Here is a 22,066-nt window from a genome sequence, read left to right as displayed (position 1 = left end):
ACACAACATCCAGAGCAGGTTTTCCCTAACTCTGTCTTGGACCCTAACATGTCCAAGACTAACACTTTTATTAACAGTCTGCATTGCAGCCACCATTATGCCCGTGACTGCCATGCACACCTATGGCCTTCATACACCTCCGTGCATATCCTGGGGAGACTACACAGTGACCCCTACCTGTGACATCCGTCACTGCTTCACCATTGCAATCCCAGCTACTCCTGTGACCGCAGTGCATTCCCATAGCCTCAATACGCCTCCGTGTGTATCCTGGTTGGAGAGAACACACAGCGCCCCCTAGCTGTAACAGGGGTCACTGCCTCACAATATGTAACATTAGATAAAAATAACCTAGCGTCTGTATGGAGCACTAGTTTTTTTTTTTTTTTTTGTTTTTTTTTTTTAAATCTGCTCACTTTGGAATGTGCCTACAAGATGTTACCAGGGTTCTCTGCAGGGAAAACATTCACACATGCTGGAAACTGTATACTCGCTGCTCTCCCCTCACAAAAATGAGATGTTTCCCTGATCAGACAAATGTTTTCTTCTCTCCTCAAGATGTCTAATTAACCAGCTCAAGACCAAGACATTTTTAATCACTCCTTGCTAGAGATGAGCGAATTTGTTTGGATTCAGTACCGAATACGATCGGATTCGAATATTGTTTTTGCAATATTCATCAAACACAGCCGAACGTCATTGGGGTCAATGGGAGTAGAAATTACCAAATATGTTTGGATCTGATCATAAGACAAACATTTGGCCCGAATAGTGTTCGAATATAGCTCAAATATGCCAAAGTCAGACTCGGGGTCAAAATCCGAACAAATTCGCTCATCTCTACTCCTCACAAAGCACATTTTTCACATTTTTGGATTTTTTTTTTTTTTTTTTTTTGAACAGCTCTAAATAATTTTTTTTCTCATTCAGATATTCAATTATTTTTAACTTTATTTTTGTGACATGTGGGGCCCAAAGGGCAACTAAAGTGCATTTTAGATTTTGTTTCACTGTCTAACAATTACCATATTTTTATGATTAGGACACGTTTATTTTCTTCACCAGGGGATGGGGCTATAGACAGCTATTTAGACTGTCAGTGGCTTTTTTTTCTGCTTTCTTTTTTATCCACTTATTTCACACATTGTACCCCCCATATAATCAAAACCTACCTTTTCAACATTTAAATGCTTTATTTTTTATGCAGATCTGATTTTTCCCTGCACAGCAAAGCAGATCTGGGTTTCTTGAGACCATGCAGCTTGTCCTCTCTCCCTGCACCTGGCAATCCTATGATTGCTGGGTCCGGAAGAGGAAGCGTTCCAATACTGTATACACAGTGCTTATTCAGTTGTGTATATACACCGATCAGGAGGGCAAAGGTGATAAACCAGCTCTGCGTGTTCTAAGGGAGTTCAGCTGTGTCTGACGGCCAACTCTTTACTCCTACAACTGCACGATCTTTGGTTGCAGAAAGGTTTCCCATGACACATTCTGAACTGGGCTGTATGATGGCCGTATAGAGAGTGCCTAGCAAGAGAACTAGAGGGATTCTGTACACCACCATATGGATTCCTTACGGTATATTTTCATCCCAGCTTTCTTAGACACTATGACGATTACCAAATTTTAGGCCTCATGCTCACAGTAATTGCACATCAAGATTGCTACTTGTTGAGTTACCGTTATAGACACACAATAGATTGCTGGAAAGTCATTTGTTATGAACTAAATGTATTACTAGTAACAGATGATTAAAAGAGAAATCAATTCATAGGAATGAATGCTTTTTTTTTTTTTTTGGAACTCCCACCCCACATTACTATTTCATAGTCGAGGGTGCACATTGAGTACATTATGGCTCTCGTAGTGTTGCTCTTTTCCACATAGCCACCCACTTATTCCAAAAATATTTTTAAAGTGTTTGTTGTCTACTCTGACAACCCCTTTTCAATCACTCTTTCCCCCATTTTAAAATAACAGTAGCTATACTTGCCTCCCGTGCAAGCGCCGTTCCAGCACCTGCTCTCCACTACCTCCAATTAGAAATGTAGTATAGTTCTTGTGATTCTCTGTTTACCCCATGTGCAGGGCATTGCAGTAGATTGCCTATCGATGGTTACTACAACTCGCATAGTGACAATTGGTTGTTAGTAGTTGTAACCGTAGATACCTAAGCTACTTCAATGCCCTACATGGGGGTATGTGAGATGGAGATGAACTATACTGCATTTCTAATTGGAGGTATTTGCTAATATTGTTACACCTACTACATATTTACATATTGGGGTATGATCTTAGAGACAGGACTAGCCCTTTCAGAGAAAAAATACATATTTTTTTCGTTGATGTGATGGATTTGATTTTCATTCATTTTGTGTTCTTTCATTCATCTTGTGGTCTGTTTTTTGCTTTTGCCTCAAGTATGGTGCCCGTTTTTAATATGCAAAAAAAAAAAATTCCAAGCTTCTATCAAAGAATAAAAAACAGACTGTACTCGTATGACAGGCAAATGTCTTCTGGGTGCTTTTTTTTTTTTATATAGACTCCTTCACGTGAATGAGCAAGTGTAATCTGAAAATCGGAGAGAGAAAAAAACATCTGTAAAATAAAGCCTGTTAATGACCACCATAAAAAGTGTCAGTGGGCATAAAGGGGTTAAACAAAAACAATCGTGCTCATACACACACAAGCTTTTCTGTGTCATATTGTTTAGCTTGGAAGCATTTCATAAATGTCATTGACTTACAGGGTGGATCTGAGAATGGGTAATGTTGAAAAAAGATGGAGCTTTCATGTAATGACTAATACTTCAAAGAATGTATCTAGGTTTGTTTTTTTTTTTTTACAACTCGTTTATTAAAGGGAAGCCATCCTCAAATAATGATGGCATGTTTAAATCCAGTTTTTTGTGTTGCATCTATTTTATTTTTGTAAAGTTGACAATGTTTTTTTATTTTTTGATGGGGTGGGGGTGGAGATGAGTTATTACTGCAATCTTGTTTATAAAAAAAATAAAATAAACGAAATTGGTAAGCATGTAACCACCGCAGCCAGTCAGTGGCTATAGTGCTCGCGTAATGCCACTCACATCATGCCCTTCATCGCATACTACCACTAAGGGCACTGTTAGGCTATGTTCACCCGTTGCATTTTTGTTGCTTTTAATATGCAGATTTTAACCTGTGTTTTACAGTACCAGCAAAAGCTATGAGATTTCAGAAATCTCATGCACACATTGTTTTTTTTTTTATTATCCTTACTGCACTGGAAAACTGCTGCTTTTTTTTAAAACTGCAGCATGTCGCTACTTTCAGCATTTTTGCAGCGTTCTTTCACACGTAGAAAGCAATGAGTAACTTCAAAAATGCAGCAAAAAGCGCAAGTATCAGGTTTTGCTGTAAAAATCTAAGGCGGTTGCATTATTATTATTTATTTTTTTTTTTTAGGAGAGGGCACTAAACTTGATCAGCATGCACAAGCGACAATAAAAACACGGCAAAAACACCGCAAAAAACTCAGCAGAACCGTCTTTTTGTAAGCAGCTTATTTACTGCCAAGAGAGCAGGTTTTGCCTGCAGCAAAAACACAAAGTGTGAACATAGCCTTAGGCATTAGTGGATACTTTCTGGCAACTTTTAAATAGACTTTGAGGAGTGCAATACAATATCTTGGACAGCAAATTGTGTATGGATTGTTTTTGTTTCTTTTTGGCTTGACCTACCGTACTTGTTTTACAATAATTGGGAATTTGTCAGCAATGTAATAACATACACTCATAATTGAAACTGGATCACCAAGAAGGAAGAAATTTATGGAAATCACATGGTCAGTAGACATGTTCATGATATGCAAATGATGAAAAAATGGAAACTAAATTTTCAAAACATCTTGAGTTATTCAGTATGAAGTATGAGCAACATGTGCTGAAATACAAGCACTTACACCTCTTGGCTTCTATCAGTGTCACTATTAATGGTTGTCTGGGGAATGTTCTGTCACACTGAATTTACTTGAGCGTTCAAGTCCTCAAGATCTGCTGCTGGCAGCTCCCTTTGCAATTGCTAGCCAGTGATGTTCCAGATGTTTTCAATGGGAAACAAGTCCGGAGAAATTGCAGGTCATTGTAGCATATTTAGACCATGCATGTTGCTCACAGTGGCCCAAGCAACATGAGGCCTGCACTGTGGTGGTTGGAAAACCGCTCCTAGGATACTTTAGAGACATAGCCATACTTTTAGTTCCACCATAAAATCAATGTAACGTCGAGCTGTTAAAGTACCTGGAATGAGGGTTACAGGGGTTCAGCTATCGTACAACTGCCAGCAGAGGAGTCAAGTGAATTACCCTTGAGCTTTCCTTGTTATAAGACTAGATGGGTTTGGCTACTGTACGTAATGCCATCCCAGTAGTAGGACCAGTGTGACGTTCCATCGTTAAGTTCTCTTCATGGCAATGCCCATGTGATTTCCGTTTCGTGCCTCCATTTAAGCCTCCGTTCTTAAGCAGTGATGGACCTCTTACTCCATTCTGAATAAATGGAGGTTACTTTTAAAAGTTGTTTCCATATTTTGTTAATCTTTGCATATCAACATGTCTATAGATCCTGGGATTTCCTTGACTTTTCAGCCTTGGTTAAATTTCAGTGCTGAGGAATGTGCTATATGCCATTAATTTCAAAGTCCCAATAGACAACAAGATCTATTTCCCCACAAAGTGAATATTATTTTTATGTAGTATCTACATAATGGAAACTTTAATACTGTATATTTTATTTTTAAGGGTGTGGAGTTAAGTCAAGGCCTGCACCATGCGTGAATATAAGCTGGTTGTCCTTGGGTCAGGTGGTGTCGGGAAGTCTGCACTGGTAAGTAGAGTGTTTGTTTTTTTTCTTTTTAGGCTTACTGAGATTTGCAGTTAAAGGTTGTTTTCCAGATATACAATACTGATCATCTATCTTTTAGTATCATCCATCAGTATCGGATAGGTGGGTCCCAAAACCCTTGCCAATCAGAGGATTGTGGTTTTGTGGTCCCCTTCATTGTTTAAAGGCCCCGTCTCACATTACGAGATCGTTAGCGAGATTGCTGATACGTCACAGGTTTTGTGACACAACAGCGACCTTGCCAGCGATCTCGCTACGTGTAACACATAGCGGTGACAGGCCCCCCCCCCCCCCCCGCTGGATATCGCTGATCGAGCTCGAATGTCCTAGTCCATTTTTTGATGGTTGGCGTCCCGCTGGCCAGCATGCATCGCTGTTTGGCGACGCGGAGCTCAGGCACGCAGGCGTGAGTAGTCAGAATAGCTGCTGTGTGACAAGGTCACAACGACCGCCGAGGTCGTTATCCGTATCGCCGTATCATTGCTGCATCGTTGAATAGATCTGACTGTTTGACAGCTTACTAGCGACCATGTAGCGACGTACCAGCGATCTTTACCAGGTCGTATCGTTGCTGGGATTGCTGGAGCGTTGCTTACGGTAACGGGATCCTAACAGGTATAGTTTTGTGCTTTTGGCAGAGACTGTCTGACGCAGCTTTCACAGATCATTTCTGCTTAAAAGGTACCTGTCCTGTTCCAAAATGCTGTTACTTTACAGGTTAATAGTGTTTCAAAGCTGTGTGGCCACCACACTGAAGGCCCAGCAGCTGGGAGGAAATGACCAGTATTTCTCCTGGCTGCCTCCGGCTTCAAGACATAGAGGCAGCGTCGACTCAGCTCCAGTCACATTGTGAGCAGCAGATGTAACCACTGTCCAACACTGACTGACAGCAGTACATCAGTACAGAGGTGGCTGTCAGTCAGTTCAGTATTGGGGAGTGGTTACAGCCACCGCTCGCTATATACTGAACAGTTACTGAGCCACACCTTTAAGACTGAAAGCCCGAGACTGCCAGGAGGCATAAAGTTAATCAATCGGTACCTGGGCTTTTGGTTTTAGATTTCTATTAACGTGCAGATTAACCCTATGTCTGCAAGTTGTTTTGGGACATGGCAGGTTCCTTTTAAGTGAACAGAATGTTTTACAATCACTAGCAGTACATACTGTACCTGGTAAAAAATGAAGAGGACCCCAGAACTGCGTGTGTATTATTTGTAGAATTACCTTATTATTTTGTGACAGTTAATTCATACATCTATATATCCTCCATCCTTGTATTTATGTCCCTCATCCTGGTATATGTCCCTTTTTCTGCTGTCTTTCTTTAATGTATAAAAAAAATAAACCATTATACTACCAAGGGCGAACATAGCAGAAATATAATGCACTCCCCATTCTCCTCCATGTAGTATAATGCACCCCTCATACTTCTCCATGTAGTATATGTCCCCCATAGTCCTCTATGTAGTATAATAGTATAATTCACCCCCATAGTCCTCCATATTGTATAATGTGGCCCCCCACAGTCTTCCATGTAGGATAATGCACCCCCCATAGTACTCGATGTAGGATAATGTGCCCCCCACAGTCCTCCATGTAGGATAATGTGCCCCCATAGTCCACCATGTAGTTCCTCCATGTAGAATAGTGCACCCTCTCATAGTCCTCCATGTTGGATAATGTAGATGTCTCTCCATGGACACTCTGTACTCACAGATTTAAAAAAAAATAAAAATAAACGCCACACGGCATCATCTTCTGAAGTCGGCAGCTGACTTCAGCATGCAAGTGACTGGAGTGCATGATGAAGTTGCTGCCTACGTCAGATTGTCCAGCAGCGTATATTGCTGCAAAACACTTCCTCTGAATGTGGATCCAGTTGAAGTTTTCCTAGTGTCGGCGGGTCCCTCACATGCCGGGCCTAGTCTCAGGTTTGACTGCTTCAACCACTGTCATTATGCCCATGGCAAAATTAAACATCATATTAAGACCGTAAAACATGTCATAAGTTTCGATCCAGGACCATGGGACAAAAGTGCTTGAACAGGTGAAAATTCAATTTAAAGTTGAAAGGGCACCTCATACGAATACAAACTTCTGTCCTATAGCTTTAGCTAGTTTTAGGGGTCTCAACACTTAGGACCACTCTGATTAAAGCTTCAGACATGTTTCTATTAAGTAGTTTGTCACTGAAACATTTTTCTAGATAGGGTTGCCGTCAGCTTGAAACTTTACTTACTAGCTTTACAGTGAAATCTATGTATTGAATTTGCTTTTATCCGCTTAGTGACACAACTCAAATTGAGCAGCTAAACTAGGGCAGCATTTGAAAGCATAAAAAAAGCACAGAAAACTTTTGAGAACCTGAATAATTCTATAATACTGGCGAGCGGGTGTTGACATTGAGAAAGAATGGTGTCATTTGTTTATTGTAGTCAGCTCAGTTCCCTGTTCTTTCCTGTGTCAGATGCCTCATGTCTGTTTGTTCTGGCACTCTGATTTATTAGTTTCCAGACTTGCATAGTGAGTTGAATTCTGATGGGGGAAGCTGTTATTGCTGCTAACAGATAGGAAGTGTGAGCTTGATGGCTGTTTTTTCCATCTGTAAACCTATGTTCCAAAATGCCATTTAATTTTAAAGTATTATCACCTGAACTGAAACTTCACTTTTGGCTCACATTTCTAATTCTGCTTTTCTTGATATGTTGACAATGCAGTACAGCCAGCTTTGTGCTCTACATTGTACAATGCATGCTTAGCTATTGAAATACTGCTATCTGAGCCAGATATTTTAGTTGTAGGACATGAAATGAATCTGACCATGAAATATGCATCTTTCAAGAACAAACACTGGGCAAGATATGTGGAGGGTCTTTACGTTTGCCAATTTTTTTTTTAAAAGGATATGAACACCTTTGCCATGGAGTATACATACATACATACTCGCGGAAACACACACTGTATATATGTGGTTTCCTGAAAGGGGTTGTCCACTACTAGGACAACCCCTTCTTAAATTAAAGGTTCGGCCCTGATAAAATAAAGCCTATACTCACTTCCCATGCCGGTGCCTTTCCCTCCCGCGATGTCGGCTGTCGCTCTCCCCGGCTTTGTGATGTGGTGCTGTGACACGTGACATCGCGGCCCAATCAGTGTTTGCGTCACTGTCTCCGCCTTTGGGCAAACTGAAGATTAAGAGGAAGTCAGGGATCAGCTGCAGCCCGGACTCCATGTTCAGTTTGCCCAAAGGCAGAGACAGTGACGCCAGCGCTGCTGGGGTGCCGGTGTCACAACACCGCATCATAGCCCCAGGGAGAGCGAGTGCCAACACCACGGGAACGGTGTTGGCACAGGAGGTATACTTAGTATTTTATCAGGGCCAAACATTTAGTTTAAGAATGTTGTCCTAGTAGTGGACAGCCCCTATTAGGGATTTTGTCATTAGAAACAACCAGACACTGCTCTGCATGAGAATCTGCCTCCATCGCTTATTAATAAAAGGGGACATCATCAGTGTGTTGTGTAATGGCTGCGCTCTTGATCTCACCTCAGAGCTGTTTGTGACTATAAGTCCAGGGTCACACAAGCATCTTTTCTCGTGTGAGGGAAACGGTCCAATTATGCATGACACACAGCTCAAACTCCATCAGAGTATGAGCTGAGTGTCCGTACACTGTGCTCCAATTCTCTCGCATGACAGTATCACAGCACTGGTGCGGAGGAGACAGAGAGTTAATTTCTCCATTGCCAACATCCACGGTAACTGGACTGCACTTGGATGACATTCAAATGCAATTCAATGTTTCACTTGCACCCATAGGCTTGTATGGGTGCGAGGTATCCGATTCTCGATGCATTTGCAACATGCTGCGATTATTTTCTCATGACTATTCGGCATGAGATAACAAATCTCAGATCTGAGCTACCCTATAGATTAACACTGATCCAAGTGCTATCCAATAAAACATAACAGCAATTTGCTGTGTTATATGCTCATGTGAGCGTGCCCTGACTGATACATCTGCAGGATCCTCTCCGTGCCTCAGCTTCCATCTCACAGGCAGACTGTGTTGCAATAAAGGCCCCGTCAGACACAGCGATCTCGCCAGCGATATCGCTGTGTGTGATGGGGATCAGCGACTGACCCCCTTTCCGGGTATCGCTGATTGTGCTCGATCGTCCTGGGCCATTTTTTTGATCGTTGGTCTCCCATTGGCCATCACTCATCGTTGCGTGTGGCAGCGAGAGATCAGCGACGCTGGTTTCCAATGTAAACATCGGGTGTCTAAGAGCCGCGCGGCTCTTAGACACCCGATGTTTACATTGGAAACCAGCTTGCTCGCTGGTCCTGATCGCTGGAGGGGCTGTCTAACGATGTCCCAGCGATCCCATCCATGTCGGATCGTTGGTGGGATCGCTGAGACATCGTTATGTGTAACGGGGCCTTTAGGCAGAGCTGTGAGAGCTGCAGAAAAAAGGAGACAAAGTTCAGTTCTATTCTATGTTAGTTACTTGTCTCACACTGGTATTGCCCCCTTTCATTTATAATATGCACTGGAGGCAGATTCTCCTGCAGGTCACTTGCCAGCCCATAGCCCTGAATAGAAGAAAAACATGAATATCTCTGGAACAGGACATTGGTCTACACATATCAAGGTATCTTTTTATTTAGCTTCCTATGACCTACATGCCCATATAGATGGCTTACAAGGGTTGATCCTAATGACAGATTCCTTTTAAAGGAATTGTACTTCCAACACACTTTGCATAAATCGGTAGCACAGGCAAATGTAAGAAACATGGTAATGCAGCTTATCCGAGAAATCTGGTTTCTTCTCCACTTACCAACCTCTCTTTCTCCTACCTCCAGAAATCCATATTTTTCTCATTATGTAAGTGAGCTGTTAAGATTTATGGGCCGGACACTGATCAGCGTGAGAATCTGATAGAGTTCCTTCGAACACATCATCTCTCATAATAAGCTCTCTGAAGGAAGGGGTATTTGTTGGTCCTCAGATCAGTTTTGCTGGTGAAATGGTGGAGAATTTCTGTGAAATGTACTGGAACCCTTGTGAATTTGTCTTTTACCATGACTTTCACACAGTTTTTAATCAATCCCAACTTTATATGTAGTGGAGGAAGAAAGATTTTTGTTGGAGCAGCTGAAGGATTATGCTGAACGTTGTCTCTACCTGGAGCATAGATGTTTCTCTGTTCCCAATCACGATGAACATAATGTTCTACTGTATTTCTACTGTCCCATAAACACAAGATGCAACAATATTTTGTGAAACCACCTTGCATTCCCATTAGCAGACCAATCACTTTCAAATCTCCACAGATATCCCATTGATGATGCTTATATTGTATAGCATCCAAGACATCTGACAGATTTTCATAACTTTCCTTTAGATGACATGAGTGAGCAATAGGGATTGATGGCTTAATATTTCCATTGTGAAGCAACACTGCTTCCAAAATTCTCTGGGATGAGTCAATAAACAATCATCAATCTGCAACAAAATACTCTTGATTCAGTTCTTCAAAGAGGCCATTCACATTGTTACAGTACACCATTGGTCCATCAGCTGTGAAATATTGTGTTAAAGTGTTATTTCTGTTTCGGTAATATCACATTTTGACATCATCATGAAGAAGATTCTTCTGTTTCAACCTAGATGCAAGAAGTTAAGCTTTAGACAATGAAAGGTCTCTTGATGAGATAATTTAATTCATGTTGAGTAAAGTGTTCTGGCTGCTCCATCAGGTACATACTCATCTTGAGGGTCTCCATGTCTTCACCAGTAGCCTCAGCTCCATAGTCTTCATATTCTACTTCATTTTCATCCAATCCAGACAACGGTGGTACATAAACTAGCAAGGTACCATCATGTGGTCCTGGCCTAATTGCAGATTCAAGTTTCAGGTAATTAATCTTATGTCTGTTCATTGTAGAAAAGCCCTTCAGTTTGACAAAACCAAAGTAGCAGTCATCACTATGATTTTTGGGTTCTCTCCAAATCATGAGAATAGCAAATGGCATAGCCTCTTTCCTCATATTCAATCAATCACGAAGACCATTTGAACAACTTGAGCATGTCATAGTGGGGACCAGCTTTTGTCTTGATCACCAAGTGGACACTTAAAGTATATCTGGTACATCTTTTTAATATCATGAGTGATTGAACATACTTGGCCTTTTGGTGTAAAAGAACCACACACATAGCATAATCTGTTCAGATGATTGATACACCGTCAAGGCATTTTTCTCCGTAAAAGGGATACTGTCACCCCATTTTTGGCCTATAAGCTGCGGCCACAGCCATCAGGGGCTTATCTATAGCATTCTGTAATGCTGTAGATAAGCCCCCGATGTAACCTGAAAGATAAGAAAAAAGAGTTGATTATACTCACCGGTCCGATGGGTGTCACCGTCTGGTCCGGCGACTCCCATCTTCATGTGATGATGTCCTCCTCCTTGCTTCTCCCTTGGCTCCTGCGCAGGCTTACTTTATTTAGTCCATGAGCCGGGCCAGATATCGGTACTACCCGGAGTGACTAATTCTCTTTGGTGTTTTTAGGTAGATGCATGTCTGTAGTTTGTTTTGATATGATAGCCCTTGCACATCAGTAGCTTAACCCCTTCAGGCCTATTTGTACCCAAATGCCTAGGCCATTTTTTGGAAATCTGACCTGTCACTTCATGCGGTAATAACTTTGGGACGCTATCACCTACCCACGCCATTCTGAGAATGTTTTCTCGTGACATATTGTACTTCATGGTAGTGCTAATTGTGAGTCAATAGATTTTACCTTTCTGCATAAAAAATTACAAAATACACGAAAATTTGGGAAAAATTTGCTATTTTTGAACTTTGAAATTCTCTACTTTTTACAAAAATGCTGATACCCCCCATAACAGTTATTAGTTTACATTCTCCACATGTCTACTTCACATTGGCATCATTTTGGAAATGAAATTTTATATTTTTCGGATGTGATAAAGCTCATAGTTTTATACGCAATTTTTAAAGTTTACGACTAAATTTCCAAAACGCATTTTTCCAAGGACCAAGTCAGTTCGGACGTCACTTTATGGGTCTTGTATAACAGAACCCACCCATACATTACCCCATTTTGCAAACTACACCCCTCAAGGTGTCCAAAACGGATTTTCAAAACTTTGTTAACCCCTTAGGTGTTGCACAGGAATTCAAGCAAAGTGACAGTGAAATATCAATTTCAATTTTTTGGCAGATATTCCATTGTAATCCAATTTTACCTGCAACCCAGCAAGGGTTAACAGCAAACCCAAACCCAAAATTGGTTACCCCAATTCCGCAGTTTATAGAAACACCCCACATGTACACGTAAACTAAATTATGGGCGCGCAAGAGGGCTCAGCACAGGAGGAGAGCTAGGCGGTTTTTGGGATAATAGATTACACTGGAAGAAATCCAGTGGGCCATGTCGTATTGGAGAGACCCTGAGGTACCCCCAGAGTGGAAACCCCCAAAAGGTTACCGCATTTTGGAAACTACACCCCCTAAGGAATGTTTTAGGGGGTATAGTAACCACTTTGACCCAACAAGCGCTCCATTGGAGTTTCATGCACTTGGTTGAGGAAATTGAAAAGTACGTTTTTTTTTTACCGGAAAAAGTCGCTTTAGTCCCACATTTTTCATTTTGAAAAGGGGGACCAGGAAAAAGTACACCTTACTTTTAATTCCCCATTGTCTCCCGAACACGGCAATACCACAAGTGTTGTCTAAAACCACAGTATTGGCGCATATGGGAGGGGGAGGGGGGGGTGTAGTGTTTTTGTTTTTTTTAACTTTCTTTTACACTTTTTGCCTGCCTTCCCAGACTTGCTGGGACTTGTGGTACCACAAGTTCCAGCGAGTGCAGGCAGGTCCGGCCAGCCTGCACAGTGCAGCGATCGTCCCTGTATGAGACCCTGTGCTGACAGGATCTCATACAGGCAGAGGCGACACTGTGTCGGCCCTGCTACATCGCTGCTATGGCTAGAACGATGTTCTAGCCAATCGCAGCACAGGGGGAGGAGATCAGACACTGACATCCTCCCCCTGGCCTGTGGAGTGACTGGTAAATGCACCAATCGCTCCACAGGCACGAACCCCTGCAGCGAATCACGCCATGTTTTACAAGGCATGCTGCGATTCGCTGGGCTATATAGCCCAGCGAATCAGTGATTCTAGCTGCAGGGGGTCGGCGCGATGGCCACACACGGCGAGGGGACAAGCCCTGCTGCCGGTAAGTGCGGCCATCTACCCCCGATCCCCGCGCGATTAGCGGCGGGGACGCTAAAGGGGTTGTGCCGTACTAGTACTGCTCTTGTCCTTTGGTCCAGGACGAGAGAGCAGTATTCGTACGGCGCTTGGTGCCAAGGGTTTTAATGTTTTTCTTTGTGTTTGCAGGTGTTTACTGACATATCTAATGGCATGATGGAAGTACCAGCGAGGAAGAAATCATGGATCGACTGTATCATACACTGCTCTAATGATGACAGTGATGATCTGGCGTCCCTACAGGATTTGGACTCCTGGAAAACATTGCTTAGGGCTGCAGAGATCAGACAGCATGAATCCGTCCTGGAAGCAGCTAAGGGCCTTGACGAACGAGAAATACCACACATACAATATCACCGTAAATGTCGTAGTCTCTTTACAATGAAGAAGTCACTGGATTCTATCCTTGCCAAGGGTGTCAATGTCGAAACAGCAAGCGAAATCCCCAGGAGCTAGGCGGTTTTTGGGATAATAGATTACACTGGAAGAAATCCAGTGGGCCATGTCGTATTGGAGAGACCCTGAGGTACCCCCAGAGTGGAAACCCCCAAAAGGTTACCGCATTTTGGAAACTACACCCCCTAAGGAATGTTTTAGGGGGTATAGTAACCACTTTGACCCAACAAGCGCTGCATTGGAGTTTCATGCACTTGGTTGAGGAAATTGAAAAGTACGTTTTTTACCGAAAAATGTCGCTTTAGGCCCACATTTTTCATTTTGAAAAGGGGGACCAGGAAAAAGTACACCCCACTTTTTATTCCCCATTGTCTCCCGAACATGGCAATACCACAAGTGTTGTCTAAAACCACAGTATTGGCGCACGGCAGGCTTCGTAAGCGAAGCTGCGGCAAAATTCACTGTAAGAAATCTATGGGGCCATGTCACATTTGGAGACACACTGAGGTCCCGCACAGTGGAAACCCCAAAAAGTGACCCCATTTTTGAAACTACACCCACTAAGGAATGTTTTAGGAGGTACAGTAACCACTTGCATCGGGAACCGGCTCCCGACCCGCGGCGATCGCCCGGCATATGATCCGGATACGATTCGCCGTACCGCTACGGCGGCCGGCGCGAAGGGGTTAATGGTATTTTTCACCTTTTGAATAGATCCTACCTATATTTCCAAAAAATAATGATTAAAGGTCGATTTAGGGGAAATGCCAAAATGTCAATACAATGCATGTAGTATTTGTAACAAAATTTAATCCCAAGTTATGTAAATACACACTGAACATGTCATGGGCTTGTCCATACTAATGTGTGTGTGTATATATATATATATATATATATATATATATATATATATATATATATATATATATATATATATATATTGTGTGTGTATGTATAATTATATAACGTTACTCCATAATATCTTCAACATCAGACTCTGAATCTGACTGTTGTTGTACTGGCTCGTCTTCAATACCCTTGTTCTGGCATGTCTGTAACCTGCACATGTCCGTGCACTTCAGGCCATTGCTGAGGCAAGTACACTGAGGAAGTTCGCATGACCGCACACACTTGCAGGACAGTAGCTGGATAATAGCTTCTGGTGCTGGTGCCCCTCGCATCCACTTGACAACAAGCTTTCCGTCATTATCTATCATCCAACCGCAGTCTGTTGGGTTTGCAACAAAGGGCTGGCTCTGCAGACTTCTCCTCCAGATCGCAGCCTGGTAGTTTGCACGCAGTGCATGCATGAAAAGGCAGTCTTGGCAAGGAGGGAGTTGACTTGACTCTACCACTCCACGTCTGGCACAGAACAGCTGATACCGGAGCCTGTTTACCTCAGTTGTTTGGGTAGTTGGCAGGTACATGTGGCAGGTGATTTCCTGTAACTTCTCAAAGAGTTCGGGAGACACTTCCCATGAACGACCAACTTCCTGAAAGGCATCCTGGTATGTCTTGTTCATCTTCAACTGCTTGAGTGTCGTCATCTTCCCACGGCCAGCGAATGTACTGACTGTGTCACAGCCTGTAAATGCATGCATACCAATCAATGAATCACACACGCTGCCTCCCAATGTTCTGCTCAGAGTGGTGATATGCAGGAATCTTGTCCGGTTTTGTGTACCGCATTTCTGGAACAGGTGGGATGGGATTTTGTGGCACATGCCCAGACACAGGACCATGACATCAGTATCCTCTGAAGTGATAACAGACTTGTAACCAGATTCTGCTGCATGAAGAGCATGGAGAAGGAGGCGTGTGTCTGCTTCTTCTTGACTTGACTTAAGGTCAGCAGCCTCTTCCCACTGTTCTTTGGTGATCTTAAAGCAGAGATGCTCACATGTGACATACATCTCCTTCTCCTCAAGCTTCTCCCTGTGGTGTTTCGCCTTCTATTCTTCTACCAGAAACTTTGAGACTTGCCTTGTTGGAGGAATTACTTAGTAGCTTTCTCCACTGCTGGATGTTGTGCCCATGTTGAATGTTCTTGAAATGGATCCCTGTGCCTTCATATCTGTTGACTCTTTCTGTATCTTTGATGGATGTCTCCTTGTAGACGTCAAAGACAATATCAATGCACTTGCTCTTAGCACCCTCATGGTTAGCGCGACTCATTGCTGTGCCTGCTAGCTGGGCAAATGTTGCATCGTTTCCCTTCAGTTTCTGAACCAGGCTCATCCCATCAATGATGGTTGCAGAGGGCTCAGGGATCACCTCTGCAGGAGGAGCATTCCTCTCCAACTCCCTTGCTAGGGCAGCCTTGTTGGTCTTGCGGATAGACTCATCACCGTTGGCAAGTGCCCATGGCAATGGCCCCAGGGGATGAGTCAAGACATCACTCATTTGTAGCTTTCTGTTCTCAGCTACAAGTATCATCTGGCCAAATAGGTTCCTGTCAGCCTTCAAAATTACCTCCTTGCCAAGGCCTTGTCTGTGTGTCTTCATTCTGATGTTAGAGAACGTTTTAAGATTGTTCTTCGTCATCTTGTCATGAAACAGTGTAGTTGGCGTATCGGTACCCAAACGCTCATCCTTGAATGTGTGATATGCATCCTCTCCTATACTGTATGCCCCTAGAAGGTCTTTGGCTACATCTGGTGGTGCTGCAGTCGCTGTTGATAAACTGATAAGTTCACCATTATGCTCTTTGTTGAAGGGGTTCAACCAACCAGTCTCCAGCAGTTCAACAAAAGATCGGATATCGGCTTCATCTCTTCTAATCCTGGACACCTGTAGGTCTGAATGACTTAAGTCAGTATATTGTTGGCCTACTAGGGCCCTCAGCTGCCTCAAGTACATGCTGCGGTACTCCGATGTCAGGTAGAATCTGGCGACAGCTCCAACTTTGAGGCTGAAGCCTTTTGTGCCCCCTGGTGTCTGGGTGTCTTTGTTGATTGTTTCTTCGATGGTCTGGTCCACAGGAATCCGTCCAAAAGGATTCTTGCTACCGATCTGGACCGAAAAGCCACCTTTCATGAAGTATTCATGGACCTCTGGGTGGTCTATGGACAGCCGAGACATCGTAGCATAGTAATAGGTTAGGTATCGGGCATAGTTGACCTTGTCATAGGCAAAACACCACGGTATCATCTGTCGGATTGCTCCTAGGTGAAGCATCCAGTTGCCTTCTCTTGAAGCTCGAACCAGGGCCAGCATGGTCTCGACCATGTCCAAGTATGACATCCAGAATGCTGAGAGTTGTTCATTTCTGAAGGTCTCAAGATAAACTTGAAAGAGCTTCAGGGTAAGTGTGCAAGATTCATTATCCAAGAACTTTTCGAAGGATCCCTGCGACACACTGATGCGAAAGTTTGTGATGTTCTTCAGTGTTTCATCCAGATGGTGAAGGTCCCTTGCATGGTTTTCTTCTAGCCATGGAAGGAAGTTTTTCCATGCAAGCCTCATAAGTGCTTCATAGACCAGCTTGTGTAGTCTCACTGCTCTGTTGTACCTCCGGCCGTCCATCACTCCAGACACTGATCCTTCAGCGATGACACCGGATTCAACACACAGATCTCTAAGGCCTGCATCCTGAAATCTCTTACCTATGATGGAGAGGAGATTACAGATTGTGTGGAAGACACCCATTCTAATTATAATGTTCTTTAACTTCTCCTGTTTCCAGATAACCTCGGCAGCTTTGGCATAGAGTGCTTGATCAAACACGCACACAATTCTGTTAAGCTTCAGGGTCTGCATGATGGCATGTGTTTGCTCCAAGACTTCATTCACAGTGGACATGACTGTTGCAGGAGCATTGATAGTGGGCAGGTAGCTTACAGTGTCCTGGGCCACTACAATGTCGCTGCGGATTTGGATGTTGAACCCAGTCCAACTGCTAATGGTCTGATCCTCATGGTCTGACATTCTAGCCAGAAGCCAGATATGGTTCTTGGTTTTTGAATCCTGGACCTCCTCGGTAGTGTTAACATTCGCAGTCTCAATCCTGGGTGGCCCTCCCCGCCGCCCAACATTGTATATTGGTAGCATTAATTCTGTCGGAATTATGCTTCTTTTCTTCGACTTGGTTACATCTGGCAGGACTTTTGTCACAGAGCATGCAACATTGGACTGAACAGCGATGCCATTGACTCTATGAGATGTACCTGCTCCACTTAGTGTCTCCTCAAGTCTGTCAATGTTATCCCAGGCCAAGGTTGTGAACACACCAGGGTAGATATTTGCTGGCATTGGGATGTCATCCGTTGAACATTCCAACTTCTGGATACAAAGGGCTGTATTGATCTCCTCAGCCGTTGAATATGACACACAGTGGCCAAGACGATTCAGAGTTCGAACCAGTTCTGTATTGCCGGTCAAAGACTTAATTGAAAAGGACAGCAGTACGTGCTTGGGTGGCTTTGTCTTTCCATTGGTAACAGCAAAAACCAAGTCACTGCCGAAGGATGTGGCAAGACGTTGAGCTCTTTCAGAGGGAGTTTGGCACTCAATCTCCTGTAAGCAGGGTTTGCAGGAATTGCGTGAATAATGCAGGAACGACATTCTGATCTGTATCGGGAGGCCATGGCTGACTCACATCTTGCTTCTTGATCTCATTCCTCAGCTGCATTGCTGCTTTGGTTACGACATCTCCAGAGTTAGCGGCTCTTGCTTCTTGCAGATCTTTTGTCATGCTGTGTGCTTGCCGGGCAAGGTCGTCCATTGATAGGCTATATGGATAGACTAGAAGCTTACCTTTCTCATCGGAGAGAAAGCGGAGTGATTCACCAAACTCTGTTTCAAGTTTTCGGCGAACATGTTTCTTTGTCGATGGTTTCAGTTTGATGATACCACGGGACATCATGCATCTCTGAAGCCTAGATGTGAGGTTTATCATAGGCAGTACTTCTGGGTTTGGGAACAATTCAGTCCTTATATACAAGAAGAGTTCCTCAAGGGCTTCTCTCTCTGCCTCTCCGTAGCGTACTTCCTTGCTTTCTTCCTGATTTTCTGCTGCACCAGACCTACAGGCCACTTGGGAATCATCTTTTGTGAATAGTTTGTAGCACGACTTGTGGTAGGGCCCCTCTGAAACAACAAGGTCTCTGCTAAGTAAACCAAGGATTCTCTGTGTGCCTTTCCTTATCGCTGCTCTGCAGATCGTCTCATCTGCTCGTAGCTCAACACACTGGACGATTGGCTCCCTTGTTTTTTCTCCTTTGAGATACTTGCTTGACTTCTCGCAGAACATACATACTTTGGCATACACCCTGCTATCACTGGGGGTACCCCTCGGTAGCCTCCTCCTGGGGATTTCGCTTGCTGTTTCGACATTGACACCCTTGGCAAGGATAGAATCCAGTGACTTCTTCATTGTAAAGAGACTACGACATTTACGGTGATATTGTATGTGTGGTATTTCTCGTTCTTCAAGGCCCTTAGCTGCTTCCAGGACGGATTCATGCTGTCTGATCTCTGCAGCCCTAAGCAATGTTTTCCAGGAGTCCAAATCCTGTAGGGACGCCAGATCATCACTGTCATCATTAGAGCAGTGTATGATACAGTCGATCTGTGATTTCTTCCTCGCTGGTACTTCCATCATGCCATTAGATATGTCAGTAAACACCTGCAAACACAAAGAAAAACATTAAAACCCTTGGCACCAAGCGCCGTACGAATACTGCTCTCTCGTCCTGGACCAAAGGACAAGAGCAGTACTAGTACGGCACAACCCCTTTAGCGTCCCCGCTGCTAATCGCACGGGGATCGGGGGTAGATGGCCGCACTTACCGGCAGCAGGGCTTGTCCCCTCGCCGTGTGTGGCCATCGCACCGACCCCCTGCAGCTAGAATCACTGTGATTCGCTGGGCTATATAGCCCAGCGAATCGCAGCATGCCTTGTAAAACATGGCGTGATTCGCTGCAGGGGTTCGTGCCTGTGGAGCGATTGGTGCATTTACCAGTCACTCCACAGGCCAGGGGGAGGATGTCGGTGTCTGATCTCCTCCCCCTGTGCTGCGATTGGCTAGAACATCGTTCTAGCCATAGCAGCGATGTAGCAGGGCCGACACAGTGTCGCCTCTGCCTGTATGAGATCCTGTCAGCACAGGGTCTCGTACAGGGACGATCGCTGCACTGTGCAGGCTGGCCGGACCTGCCGGCACTCGCTGGAACTTGTGGTACCACAAGTCCCAGCAAGTCTGGGCAGGCAGGCAAAAAGTGTAAAAGAAAGTTAAAAAAAACAAAAACACTACACTACACATCCCCCCCCCCCTCCCCCTCCCATATGCGCCAATACTGTGGTTTAGACAACACTTGTGGTATTGCCGTGTTCGGGAGACAATGGGGAATAAATAGTGGGGTGTACTTTTTCCTGGTCCCCCTTTTCAAAATGAAAAATGTGGGACTAAAGCGACTTTTTCCGGTAAAAAAACGTACTTTTCAATTTCCTCAACCAAGTGCATGAAACTCCAATGGAGCGCTTGTTGGGTCAAAGTGGTTACTATACCCCCTAAAACATTCCTTAGGGGGTGTAGTTTCCAAAATGCGGTAACCTTTTGGGGGTTTCCACTCTGGGGGTACCTCAGGGTCTCTCCAATACGACATGGCCCACTGGATTTCTTCCAGTGTAATCTATTATCCCAAAAACCGCCTAGCTCTCCTTCTGTGCTGTGCCCTCTTGCGCGCCCATAATTTAGTTTACGTGTACATGTGGGGTGTTTCTATAAACTGTGGCATTGGGGTAACCAATTTTGGGTTTGGGTTTGCTGTTAACCCTTGCTGGGTTGCAGGTAAAATTGGATTACAATGGAATATCTGCCAAAAAATTGAAATTTTGATATTTCACTGTCATTTTGCTTGAATTCCTGTGCAACACCTAAGGGGTTAACAAAGTTTTGAAAATCCGTTTTGGACACCTTGAGGGGTGTAGTTTGCAAAATGGGGTAATGTATGGGTGGGTTCTGTTATACAAGACCCATAAAGTGACGTCCGAACTGACTTGGTCCTTGGAAAAATGGGTTTTGGAAATTTAGTCGTAAACTTTAAAAATTGCGTATAAAACTATGAGCCTTATCACATCCGAAAAATATAAAATTTCATTTCCAAAATGATGCCAATGTGAAGTAGACATGTGGAGAATGTAAACTAATAACTGTTATGGGGGGTATCAGCATTTTTGTAAAAAGTAGAGAATTTCAAAGTTCAAAAATAGCAAATTTTTCCCAAATTTTCGTGTATTTTGTAATTTTTTATGCAGAAAGGTAAAATCTATTGACTCACAATTAGCACTACCATGAAGTACAATATGTCACGAGAAAACAATCTCAGAATGGCGTGGGTAGGTGATAGCGTCCCAAAGTTATTACCGCATGAAGTGACAGGTCAGATTTACAAAAAATGGCCTAGGCATTTGGGTACAAATAGGCCTAAAGGGGTTAAGCTACTGATGTGCAAGGGCTATCATATCAAAACATAAACTACAGACATGCATCTACCTAAAAACACCAAAGAGAATTAGTCACTCCGGGTGGTACCGATATCGTCAAAATTGGCTCTTGGCTCATGGACTAATTTGCCCTGTTGAGGGCAGAGTAAAGTACTGCAGTGCGCCGGGACCTCTGACCTTTCCCGGCGCCTGCGCACTGCAGTACTTTACTCTGCGCTCAACAGGGCAGATAAAGTATGCCTGCGAGGCGCCGGACGGTGACACCCACCGCACCCGATTCCGCCCCCCCCCCCCCCCCCCCCGGTGAGTATAATCTAACGTGTTTTTCTTACCTTTCAGGTTTCATCGGAGGCTTATCTACAGCATTACAGAATGCTGTAGATAAGCACATGATGGCGGTGGCCGCAGCTTATAGGCCAAAAATGAGGTGACAGATTCCCTTTAAATCAGATTAAACAGGTAGAGTAAGTTCAGTTCAACAGTGGTGACAGGCTTAAAAAAAAAAAATGCGATGAGCCGACCAACTATACTTAGATATTTCCCCAGACATGAGAGGCAGCTTGAATTTAGAACTGATTTTACTGGAGGTAATCTGGTAAATAACTGTATACAGTTGTGAGGTAAACGGGTTGGCCTATTCCATACAGATGAACATTTGCAGCAGGCAGTTTCTAAGTGTGATATTGGCTGCTTTCAGGTTCTCTCTCTCTGTGTAGACCCTCACTCAGTTACGACTCAGGGGTTGAGCTGTTTTCTTCCCTCTGAGGCGACTTGCCCTCCCAAAAATGAAGTATAAATCCTCTCACAATGGCGGCTGTCCTCTGCCTTCCCTAGATCTCCCTGTGGCAGGGCTCAGATCTCTGTAGAAGCCTGTCTCCTGTCAGAGTCTCACATACCAGTCCTTGCTGCCATCACCATCCTTTTCTGACTGACTCAAATCTTACTGCCTCAAACAGTTGGCTCCTCCCCATAACATGTGACCTCGTGCATGCACAGTATGCTTTGCCCAACTGCGGGCAAAGCTGAAAA

The 22,066-nt window shown here is 43.8% G+C and overlaps 1 protein-coding gene across 3 annotated transcripts in view; it reads left to right on the top strand.

The window, feature by feature from the left end:
- The window catches only part of RAP1B (RAP1B, member of RAS oncogene family), an 85,633-nt gene that overhangs the window by 38,546 nt on the left and 25,021 nt on the right, over positions 1 to 22,066 (top strand). For 2 of the 3 annotated variants that reach the window (XM_073555487.1, XM_073555488.1), the window contains one exon: positions 4,783 to 4,867. The exons of the other annotated variant lie outside the window; for it this stretch is intronic. In XM_073555487.1, coding sequence (XP_073411588.1) covers positions 4,811 to 4,867 — 57 coding nt within the window. In that variant the 5' untranslated portion in view covers positions 4,783 to 4,810. The remainder of the gene's footprint in view (positions 1 to 4,782; positions 4,868 to 22,066) is intronic. 3 annotated transcript variants of the gene reach the window in all.

The sequence above is a fragment of the Dendrobates tinctorius genome, unplaced genomic scaffold, assembly GCF_039654945.1.
Source record: "Dendrobates tinctorius isolate UK_male_01 unplaced genomic scaffold, ASM3965494v1 ptg000224l, whole genome shotgun sequence".
NCBI classification, from domain to species: Eukaryota; Metazoa; Chordata; class Amphibia; order Anura; family Dendrobatidae; genus Dendrobates; species Dendrobates tinctorius.
This window is presented reverse-complemented; position numbering and strand designations above follow the sequence as displayed.